The sequence below is a fragment of the Bubalus kerabau genome, chromosome 5, assembly GCF_029407905.1.
Source record: "Bubalus kerabau isolate K-KA32 ecotype Philippines breed swamp buffalo chromosome 5, PCC_UOA_SB_1v2, whole genome shotgun sequence".
Classification (NCBI taxonomy): domain Eukaryota; kingdom Metazoa; phylum Chordata; class Mammalia; order Artiodactyla; family Bovidae; genus Bubalus; species Bubalus kerabau.
Window position 1 is genome coordinate 120034777 of NC_073628.1, and position 12241 is coordinate 120047017.

A 12241-nucleotide genomic window follows, 5' to 3' on the forward strand; every position below is an offset into this window, starting at 1 on the left:
CAAGATAGGGATATGAGATTAAGAGGCTCAAACTACTATGTATAAAATAAATAAGATACAAGTATATATTGTACACGGAGCAGGCAATGGCACCCCACTCCAGTACTGTTGCCTGGAAAATCCCATGGACGGCGGAGCCTGGTAGGCTGCAGTCCATGGGGTCGCTAAAAGTCAGATACGACTGAGTGACTTCACTTTCACTTTTCACATTCACGCATTGGAGAAGGAAATGGCAACCCACTCCAGTGTTCTTGCCTGGAAAATCCCAGGGATGGAGGAGCCTGGTGGGCTTCCGTCTATGGGGTCGCACAGAGTCGGACACGACTGAAGTGACTTAGCAGGAGCAGCAGCATATATTGTACAGAACAAGGAAATACATCCATTATTTTATAATAATTTTAAATGGAGCATAATGTATAAAAATATTGAATCACTATATTGTACATCTGAAACTAATATAAAATTGTAAATCAGCTATAATTTAAAGAGGGACAAAAAGAAGAAATTAAACTTTATGGTGCAATTAGCAATCCAATTTCTCTTTATACCTACGTGTGTATATGTGTGCATACATATGCTGCTAAGTCGCTTCAGTCATGTCCGACTCTGTGCGACCCCATAGACGGCAGCCCACCAGGCTCCCCCGTCCCTGGGATTCTCCAGGCAAGAACACTGGAGTGAGTTGCCATTTCCTTCTTCAATGCATGAAAGTGAAAAGTGAAAGTGAAGTTGCTCAGTCGTGTCCAACTCTCCGAGACCCCATGGACTGCAGCCCACCAGGCTCCTCCATCCATGGGATTTTTCCAGGCAAGAGTACTGGAGTGGAGTGCCATTGCCTTCTACATACATATACATATACACATATTCATTGCCTCAACTCTGCATTACATCTGTAATGTCATCTCTGTCCGTATGTGCGTGACTTGCTACTTGATTCCACTGGTTTATTTATCTACCTTTGTAGAAATATCACATACTCTTAATTATAGACCCTTCTAAAAAGTTCTCTCAGTTTATTCATCAGAAGGGTCTTGGTTATTTTTGGCCCTTTGGGCTGCCGTCTATGGGGTCCCACAGAGTCGGACACTACTGAAGTGACTTAGCAGCAGCAGCATGCTAACATTTTGGAATCAGTTTATCAAGTATTAGACAAACCCCTATTGAGACTGTGATTGAAATAGCTAGAACTTACAGATCAGTATTGTAAAGTTGGCAATTTCCTCCAAACTGATCTATGAATGTTATCAAAGCTCATTAGAGAAGACCTAAATTAATGGACAGACAGACTTCTCTAATGAACTTCAGTAACATTTATTATGTTCTCCATAAAGGGTTTGCTCATCTGTATTCTAGGTACCTTATTTTTGTTGTTGTTTTGTTACAAATGTAAGCAGGATTTTTTTAAATTAAATATACTATAGCCTGATTCTTAAAATGGGGAATTTAGATTGCATTCTTAAATTTATGAGAAATGGAGAGAAGATATTTTGATTATTCTAAATTCTATATGTATGAGGTTCTTCAAACATATTAATGCATATGAGTAATAAAATATCATAGCATCCTAAATATTTTACTAAAAGTATAAACATCTTAACTATTCTCTGTGAAACACAGAAAATGGGAAATTACATGCTTTGTGTACAAAAAAGGAACAAGATACATATGAACATTCTTATAAGCAATGAATTAAAGCTGATCCAGAATGCTAGCCTACATTTTTCAGCTTGAAAAAAGTTTTCTTTTTAACACATTAAACATTCACATCACAATCCAAAGTTCGTTTTTCCTCTGGAGACTCTAACTGAATTAATGTCTCGGCTTGGACTTTATAGACTTTTTTAAGGGAATAAAATGGTCTGTCTCAGATATCAAGATGGGAAATCAGTAGAGCAAGTTCCAGATTACATGGAATTTGATATCACCCAGTATACTCAGGAAGAATTTTATTTGTTGTTACTTATCTAGCTTTTTTCCTAACCACTTTGGTTCTCTGATATATTAAACCATGGGAGCATTTATAAAAGGAGAAATTCTTCAGTCTATGAGAAGTTGAAACTCTAACCTGTTTTTGGGTGTATTTTACCCTGGATTACCACACTAGACATTGTTCACTTCAGTTCAGTTCAGTCACTCAGTCGTGTCTGACTCTTTGCGACCCCATCGACTGCAGCACTCCAGGCTTCTCTGTCCATCACCAACTCCTGGAGCCTACTCAAACTCATGTCCATCGTGTTGACGATGCCATCCAACCATCTCATTCTCTATTATCCCCTTCTCCTACCAGGCTGTTTAAGTAGTCCCAAATCTTTTGTTTTCTTTCTTAGCTACTCCAAATCACCAAGATTTATTTATAAATAAGTTTCCATTGCTTAGTATGGAAGCCAAGCGACAATCTATTTTCATTCTTCAACTCTCTGTAATAAACAATGACATTAAAAGTCAGAAACATCTAATATTCATGCTTAAATAGATCATATTTTTTCTAAGCAATAGAGCTTCATTTATTTGCCAAAGGCTAGCATTAGCCTGTTGCTTTTTTTTTTTTTTTGCTTTTTGCTTTTTTCAGTTGAAATATCTTTCTGTATACTTTTGGGATTCTCTAACCTCTCTGCCCCATACATCTTTTTTTTCTTCCCCTTAAGTTGAAAATCTTCCCCTGAAGATGTCTGGACCTGTTCACCTAGTACCTAGTTCCATTGGATCTCCTTATTTATAAAATTTCCCCTTTCCTCATATGAGCAACAGAATGCTCCTAAATGCTTCTAAATTCTATCACGTGAACTGATTGGGATCTTTAGATCTCTACTTACTTGAATTACTGTCAATGAACCTACTGCTGCTGCAGCTAAGTCACATTAGTCGTGTCTGACTCTGTGCGACCCCACAGACGGCAGCCCACCAGGCTCCCCCGTCCCTGGGATTCTCCAGGCAAGAATACTGGAGTGGGTTGCCATTGCCTTCTCCCAAGGAACCTACTAATTTCAGAGTTATTTGCTTCTTTAGGGCTTAGCAGCTGTTTGAAGCAGAGAAGGCAATGGCAGCCCACTCCAGTACTCTTGCCTGGAAAATCCCATGGATGGAGGAGCCTGGTAGGCCACAGTCCATGGGGTCGCTAAGAGTCGGACACGACTGAGCAACTTCACTTTCACTTTTCACTTTCATGCATTGGAGGAGGAAATGGCAACCCACTCTAGTATTTTTGCCTGGAGAATCCCAGGGACAGGGGAGCCTGGGGGCTGCAGTCTATGGGGTAGCACAGAGTCAGACATGACTGAAGCGACTTAGCAGCAGCAGCAGCAGCAGGGCAATTTATGAATCTTCATGTGTGGTTTTACATCACAGGATACACTTCTCTCTATACATAATGCATTTTTTAATGCATTCAAGCTTTTTATCTGGCTTTCAACAGTTTGACTTCAGCATGGACTTCACTGTGTCTATTTTACCTGGTAATCATTTAGTATTTTGTACCTGTAAATTTCTTTCATCAAACTTGGGGAATTATTAACTTCTTCATTTTTTTCTATTCCATTCTCTTTCTTTTCTCCTTTTAGTATTTCATTTACATATATGTTGGATTATCTGATATTACGTAGCAGTTCTCTGAGCTCTGTTTATTTTTTAAAAAATCATCTTCTCTTTGTTGTTCACTTTGGATGATGTCTTGGATGATTGCTGTACCTTCAATTCATTCATTTTTTCCTCTGTAATTTCCATCTGGCTGTTAAATCCACCCAGTGAATTTTGTATTTCTGAAATTTTAATTTTTAGCTTCAGAATTTCTATTTGATCCTTTTTTCCATTTTCTCTGATGAGGTTTGTTTGTTTGTCTCCTGAGAGTTTTATTCACTGAAAACATGCTGTGTTTTACTTCACTGAGGATAGTTATAATAGTTACTTTAAAGTTTTCATCTGTCAATCTCAACATCTGATTCATCTCAGGGTCAGATTCCAGAAAATGTGACCCACTTTCTTGATTTTCATATGTCACTAATTTTGAATTGTATCTTGGACTTTATGAATGATGAGCTGTGGATGTTCTGGATTGAATTATTTTGCTATGATGAGTATTATTTTCTTTGCATTAGCAGGTGATTCTCTTGACTAAATTTAAACCATAAACTCTCTTTCTTGGGGGACAACTTTAGTCTCAGTTCAGATTTTTTGTTTTTAACCGAACTGCTGGGATTTTGTTTCAGGTGGTTCAGGATCTGTTCAGAGGTGAAAGCAGAGTTAGGGCATCCTCTCTCTCTGGCTCCTACCCTTTGGGGATTTCTTGATGTCTTCAGCTTTCAAAGTTTCCTGGCTTCATCTTTTTGCTTCTCCAGATAAGAAAAAGAGTTTTCCCACATGTGCCCCTGCTGCTGTAGAACCTGCCTCCCAGACTGTACTTTATTGTTGTTCTTCAGTCGCTAAGTCCTGTCGGACCCTTTGCAACCCAACGGACTGCAGCACACCGGGCTTCCCTGTCCTCCACTATCTCCGAGAGTTTGCTCAAACTCATGTCCATTGTGTTGGTGATGCTATCTAACCAACTCATCCTCTGCCGCCCTCTTCTCCTTTTGCCTTCAATCCTTCCCAGCATCGGGGTCTTTTCCAATGAGTTGGCTCTTCCGCATTTAGCTCAAGCTAACTCCAAGAAAAGGGAAACCTTCCTTGTGGTGCTTCATCGCCCTCCTGACTAGGCTCAGGGTGCTTCTGTTTGCATTTCAGGGTATTCTGGAATACCTATTTTTGTATCATGTCCTTTTAGGTATTTGTCCTAATATCTATTTTCTATTTTTGTAATATGTCCAATTTTTATAGATGTTTTCTTCTGGGGTATAGTCTCAGTCTGTCATATTTGGAAGCAGAAGTTCTATCCCTGTCTGGCACTTTGACTCTTGAGAGAGTCATCTCTTGCCTTGGTTAATTAAGGCAATACCTCCTAAGCAGTCCCTGCTTCCACCCTTGACCCCTAAGATCTAGTCTCAGCACTTCAGGCAGAGGGACGCAGAAAACGTAACGGGAACTTCTAGCGTCCCCCTATTTCACTCACAGTAAATCTATAAATGCTTAAAATGTCCTACACTTCCTGTCTGAAACTGCTCAGCCTTCTTGACTTCCACGTCACATGCTTATGCTGGTTTGCATCCTACTTTTCTAACCACTCGTGTTTACATTCAACAACTCGTGTTTACTCTTGCTCCTCTACTCCTAAACGGTTCGTTCACCCTAAAAATATGGTTCTTGAAACTCCGGTCTCTCTCCTTTCCGCTTTCTTTGGAGATCTCATCCACTTCCACACTTTGAGCTGACACGTCAGGGCAAAGAGGTCTTAAGGAGCCCCCATTTTCTCAATAGAGTTGTAAACGGCGCTGATGTAAGAATTAAGAGCTTCTGATCCTTCTCCACGCTAGCATCCACCCAGATCTGAATAAGCTCGGACGGAGACGGGAGGGCGTCCTCTCAGATTAAAGTTATGTTGGTCTGAAGGTGGGGCTGATTCTCCCAGCACCTGAGCTCTCCCGCGCCGGCGCAACACACGACGCGGAGGCGGAACCCAGACGCGCGAGTCTCAGCTTCTGGCCGGGCGCGGAGAGCACGGCGTGGTGCACCACGGGCGCGCCGCACGGCCGGGCATGGAGGAGCGCGGCGAGTCCCAGCCGACCGCGGGCTGCGGCGATGTGCTCCCGGGCGACGATCGCGGCGGTGGCAGCGCCCACCCGTGGGCCCCCGAGGACGCCTGGATGGGCACGCACCCTAAGGTCAGCAGGCGCGAGAGGAGCAGGGCGCTTTGTCCAGGCCTGTACCCAAGGCGGGACCCCCGGGCCGGCTCCTCCTTGGGCCATTGACTCCCCACCCAATGGGATCGCAGAGTTTCCCCGCGAACCTCACGGAAAGGGGATTTTTTTTGCTCCTGGCCCGCTGCAGGCAACATTGTTTTTGTTTGTTTCAATGAGTTAATCTATTGTTCTGACACCGCCCCCTCCCGCCTCGCCTCCCTCGGACCGTTCTTAACTGGAGGGAACATCGTTAACTATATAGCCTCTGCAGCTAGATTGCAGCCGCACCATTAATCTGAGTTTTGCTGTTTAGGGCCGTTCTTGGAGATGGTCTTATTTAATCCTCATAGTAAACAAGCGGAACAGTCTGTGGGCCTTGAGTAAGCTGTAGTAGTCTACTATGGTCAAGGTTTTAGGCACAGTCCTCGTTTGCCTCTGTTGGCAAATTGCTGCCTTTTACCAGCTATGGCCCAAGCAATGAATGGGCAGTGAATGGATATGAGTTTTGCAGGAATCTCAGGGACTAAGTACTTTGGTCTAGTTGTTTAAATAGAATCGCATTCTCCTGCTGGAGAGCAGTATGTCATAGATAATCATCTACAAACATCCCAGAAAAGGAAAAATTTGAAGATCTTCTCATCTTCTCTTGCTTGATTTTATCCTTCTGCTCTGATCCCCTTACACCCTCTCAGGGTGAGGAAAAACAAACGATAACATGGAGATATTATTCAGTGCCATCAAAGAACCAAAATATGGAGGAGCATGGTGGTCAGGAGCATGAATTCAGACTGCCTGAGTTTGCATCCTGGTTCTGTCATCAGCTTTGTGATTTTTTTTTTTTTTTGTGGGGGAGGGAAAAAATATTTTATCTCATTGTTCCTCAGTTTTCTCTTCTGTAAAATGGAGATAAGAATAGTACTAACCTTATCGGGTTGTTAGAGGATTAAGTCAGTTAATATTAGTAAAGCACTTAACATACAGTAGCCACTACCTAAATATTTAAAGTAAAACACCAGTAATAAGTTTTAAAAGCTACTTTTAGATTTGATGTTACTATTTAATTTTCAAACTTGCAGGCTTTTTGTTTTGTTTTTTTTTCTTTAAAGTCAAACGTTCTATAGGCTCGAACCATCAAATCTTTTCCTTCAGTTTTTCTTCTTGAAGGATCTAATTGATCTTAAAAAAAAGAAAAGACATTAGTTGGTTTGATTTTCAGTCCTGCATTTACATCATTCAGTTTGAAAATTACTTTGGTTCAGTTGCTCAGTCGTGTCCAACTCTTTGCGACCCCATGAATCGCAGCACGCCAGGCCTCCCTGTCCATCACCAACTCCCAGAGTTCACTCAAACTCACGTCCATTGAGTCAGTGATGCCATCCAGCCATCTCATCCTCTGGCGTCCCCTTCTCCTCCTGTCCCCAATCCCTCCCAGCATCAGGGTCTTTTCCAATGAGTCAGCTCTTCTCATGAGGTGGCCAAAGTATTGGAGTTTCAGCTTCAGCATCAGTGCTTCCAATGAACACCCAGGACTGATCTCCTTTAGAATGGACTGGTTGGATCTCCTTGCAGTCCGAGGGACTCTCAAGAGTCTTCTCCAACACCACAGTTCAAAAGCATCAATTCTTTGGCGCTCAGCTTTCTTCAGAGTCCATCTCTCACATCCATACATGACCACTGGAAGAACCATAGCCTTGACTAGACGGACTTTGTTGGCAAAGTAATGTCTCTGCTTTTGAATATGCTGTCTAGGTTGGTCATAACTTTCCTTCCAAGGAGTAAGCATCTTTTAATTTCATGGCTGCAGTCACCATCGGCAGTGATTTTGGAGCCCCCCAAAATAAAGTCTAACACTGTTTCCACTGTTTCCCCATCTATTTCCCATGAAGTGATGGGACCAGATGCCATGATCTTAGTTTTCTGAATGTTGAGCTTGAAGCCAACTATTTCACTCTCCTCTTTCACTTTCATCAAGAGGCTTTTTAGTTCCTCTTCACTTTCTGCCATAAGGGTTGTGTCATCTGCATATCTGAGGTTATTGATATTTCTCCCGGCAATCTTGAGTCCAGCTTGTGCTTCTTCCAGCCCAGCGTTTCTCATGATCTATACTCTGCATAGAAGTTAAATAAGCAGGGTGACAATATACAGCCTTGACGTACTCCTTTTCCTATTGGGAACCAGTCTGTTATTCCATGTCCATTTCTAACTGTTGCTTCCTGACCTGCACATAGGTTTCTCAGGAGGCAGGTCAGGTGGTCTGGTGTTCCCATCTCTTTCAGAATTTTCCACCGTTTGTTGTGATCCACACAGTCAAAGGCTTTGGGATAGTCAACTTAGGTCAATCCAGTAACATAGAATCAGATTTATCATCCTTAAACACCACTTTGGTTATGTAATTCTCATATTTAGAGAATTTCCCGAAGGGTAAAATTCACACTGTTACCCTGGCCATCAAGACCTCGCCCCCTGGTCCCCAGTTGCCTTTTCGGTGTCATTTCCAAACTCATTTGAGGTTGAGGAGGACAATTAGTAGCACTCCTCTTTTCCTGCATCTGTACACACTTTGGTGGATGCTGATGGAAAGTGTGACTTTAGTACACCAGGTGGGTCTGCAGATGCCTCACCTCTGCATTGACCCTGCTCCCCACCTGCCTAGTCATTGACAGAGCGGGAATACCTCAGGCTTCTCCTGCAGGGGCAGGCCCTGAAGAGTGTTTGCTCTGTGCTGACCAACAAGCCTGAAAGCTGCAGCAGCTTCCTTGATCCTTTCTTTGAAACTCAACAGTTAACAAATTCCCTACTCTTGAGTGAGCAGGGGTAGGGAGAGAGGCCAGGAGTGCGCTTCTAGCACAGCTTCTCCACCGGCAAATGAGACCGCGGAATCAGAGGCTCCCACTAACCTGCCCTGACAAAAGTCCTATTAAGATGTCTCTACTCCTGGCAGGTAGGTTTCTTTCTAGGCCCTTGAGTCCATGTTGCTTATTTCCACTTTCATGTGATTACTCACACTGTCACTCTTTCTCTGTTTATTCAACTCATACATGTCCTTCAGGGCCCAGCTTGCATCCCACTTCTGCCAGGAAACATTCACCAACCAAGCCACCTGAGCGCAGCTGCTTTGACCTGTTGTGTCATGTTTTGGTTTTTGTTTTCCATTCACTTGGTTTTTAGCCACTTACTGTAATGCACTATTATTTATCTGCAATTGCAAGTGTGTATGTGTTTACCCTAGCAATCCATAAGTTTTTTAAAGAGATAGGGATCAGGGCTTGATTGCCAAGTAACTCCCACTATACCTTTAAGAGAGTCTTATACGTTATCTATTGACTAGTTGTTAATTGAAAGAAAATGCTAAGAGATTCTTCCTTCTCTCTTTGACAATTACATTTTGATTTTCAGTATTTAGAAATGATGGAATTAGATATAGGAGATGCCACCCAAGTTTATATAGCGTTCTTGGTTTACCTGGACCTCATGGAGAGTAAGTAATTTGTTTATTATTGGGGCTACGGTGGGGGAATGAGGAGTTGGGTCGGGATATAGTGTTTATGCATTTGCTGTTAATTTTGTCAGTGTTGTGATTTCTTTATTCATTAACACTGGGAATTATGAGTAACAGAAAATACTAGAAAGATAAAGGGACATAGCATTATAAGTGATGTTTGCTCAGCTGAGTATTAGGTAGATGTTTAGACCTTTTATCTTTTATTTTTGATAAATATTGTTGTCCATTCGATGATACACTTTCAGGTAAAAGCTGGCATGAAGTAAACTGTGTGGGACTACCAGATCTCCAGCTCATCTGCCTTCTTGGTACTGAGATAGAAGGAGAAGGGTTACAGACTGTGGTACCTACACCCATCAGTGCTTCCCTCAGCCATAACAGGTGGGCAGCTGATTTTGATTTTTGTTTAGCAGGTTAGCTCCTTTCCTGCATAAAGCGCTGCTGCTGCTGCTGCCGCTGCTAAGTCACTTCAGTCATGTCCAACTCTGCACGACCTCATAGACGGCAGCCCACCAGGCTCCCCCGTCCCTGGGATTCTCCAGGCAAGAACACTGGAATGGGTTGCCATTTCCTTCTCCAATGCATGAAAGGGAAAAGGGAAAGTGAAGTCGCTCAGTCGTGTCGGACTCTTTGCCACCCCATGGACTGTAGCCTACCAGGCTCCTCCGTCCATGGGATTTTCCAGGCAAGAGTACTGGAGTGGGGTGCCATTGCCTTCTCCGGCATAAAGCACTAGAAATCCTTAAATTAGAGGTAGTAATATATTTTAAAGGCTTCCCTGGTAGATCAAGGGTAAAGTATCTGCCTGCAACACAGGAGACACGAGTTCCATCCCTGGGTCAGGAAGATCCTCTGGAGAAGGAAATGGCAACCCATTCCATTATTCTTGCCTAGAAAATCCCATGGACAGAGAGAATCCTGGTAGGCTACAATCCATGGGGTCACAAAGAGTCAGACATGACTTAGTGACTAAACAACAGCAACAGTATATTTTAAAAGGAATTTGGGGTATAGGAATCATGGCTTTATTCTTGGTTATTTGAGAACTAAGTTAAATATGAGTGTTGAACAAGTGTTTACTGTAAAATGTTACTGTATTTTTCATGCTCGTTGGGAGTGGTTTCATTTTAGATATTTTTAACTTTATAAAAACGCATGTCATCTTTTGAGGCTTGCTTTATATTGTTAAGGTTATATTATGGTGTCTTTTGGCCGGGAGGGAGGGCTGCTGTACAGCATTCCATCGTGTGATTATACCTTAGTTTTCACATCTCTCCTGATGATGGAGTGTTGCTCATGTTTGACTTTAGGGGATAGTTTCAAACTATTTTCCAAAGTGGCTGCCTCAGTTTACTTTCCCCTGCACAATAAATAAGATCTTTGGAAGCTATATGGTCTCTGACGTTTAGTATTCTCTGACTTTTAAATTTCTGTCAGTTGAATGGCTTGTCTAATTGTGGTCTTAATTTGCAGGTCTCTGATATTGAACATTTATTTATATATTTATTATTTCCTCTCTTGAAAAATGCATTTTCACATCCTTTACCTATTGGATTATTTGTAGTTTCCTCATTGACTCCTAGGAGTTCTTTATATATTCTTGATAGTAATCCTTTTGGTTGTGTTTCCCAGCTTTAAAAATCGGTGTTTCAGGTATCTTTTGATGAATAACAGTTTTTAATTTGAATATAATCATATTTATTAATTTTAATAATCAATATCTGTATATTGAATATAAGAGCTATTTCCTAAGTAAAGATTTAAAAGAAATTCACCTGTATTTTCACTAAGAGTTTTGAAGTTGCTTTTTTTAATGTTATGAGAGGAAGGCTAGGGACCCTGTTTTCAGTTGGATGACCATTTTTCTCTGTGTCCAATTGCTGAATATTCCCTCCTTTCCTTATTATCTCACTACCATCTTTGTGCAGCTATGCTTTGATTTGTTTCTGGCCTCTCTTTATACTCTATTAGTCAGTATATTTACTCTTATGCCAGTACCAGGTTTTCCTAATTGCTTGCTTTGTAAGAAGACCTGGTATCCTGTTAAAAAGTCTCCTTTTCTGTTTTTCTTCTTTAGAAGCTGTGGCAGGCAGCTTCTAAGATGGCTTTTTGTAATCCAGCCTTCTGATGGTCACACTTGTGTAATTCCCTTCCCTGGAGTTTGGGCTGGAATCAGTGACTTGCTTTTTTGTTGGAGAGTGGGTGTTGTGCACTGAGCAGCTTGTGGGAACTTAGTTCCCCAACCAGCGATCAAACCCAGGTCCTCGGCCGTGAAAGCATAGAGTCCTAACCCTTGGAGCACCAGGGAATTCCCAGTGACTTAATGTTAATAAATAAAACTTGGCAAAAATGATGAGATGTTACTTCTAAGATCAGATTATAGAAGATGTAAGGCTATTTGGAGTCTTTTGTGTTTCCATACAAATTTGAAAATTTTTTGTTCTAGTTCTGTGAAAAGTTGTTGTTTTTCAGTTGCTGAGTCATATCCAATTTTTTGTGACCCCGTGGACTACAGCTTTCCAGGCTCCCTGTCCTTCACTATCCCCCAGAGTTTATTCAGACTCATTTCTATTGAGTTGGTGATGCTATCTAACCATCTCAGCTTCTGCTGCCCCCTTCTTTTGCTTTCACTCTTGGCCAGCATCAGGGTCTTTTCCAATGTAAAAAAAATACTCTTGATAATCTGATAGAGATTGCACTAAATCTATAAATTACTTTGGATCATATGGTCATTTTAATAGTATTGATTTTTCCTATCCAAGGACACAGTATATTTTTCTTTCTGTCTGTGTCATTTTCGATTTCTTTCATCAGTGTCTTATAGTTTTCAGAGTACAGGTCTTTTGCCTCCTTTGGTAGGTAGGTTTATCCCTTGGTATTCTATTCTTTTTGATGCAATGGTAAATCTTGAGAAAGAAAAATGGAGCTATTCTTGAGTAAATCTTGTGAAATGGAGTAAATCTTAAAAAAG

General features: G+C 41.6%; 1 protein-coding gene across 1 annotated transcript in view; it reads left to right on the top strand.

Moving 5' to 3' along the window:
- Nucleotides 1-5520: 5520 nt before the first annotated feature.
- The window catches only part of TSEN15 (tRNA splicing endonuclease subunit 15), a 29941-nt gene continuing 23220 nt past the window's right edge, over nt 5521-12241 (top strand). Inside the window, exons 1-3 of the mRNA XM_055582916.1 lie at nt 5521-5750; nt 9165-9246; nt 9516-9651. Coding sequence (XP_055438891.1) covers nt 5625-5750; nt 9165-9246; nt 9516-9651 — 344 coding nt within the window. The 5' untranslated portion in view covers nt 5521-5624. The remainder of the gene's footprint in view (nt 5751-9164; nt 9247-9515; nt 9652-12241) is intronic.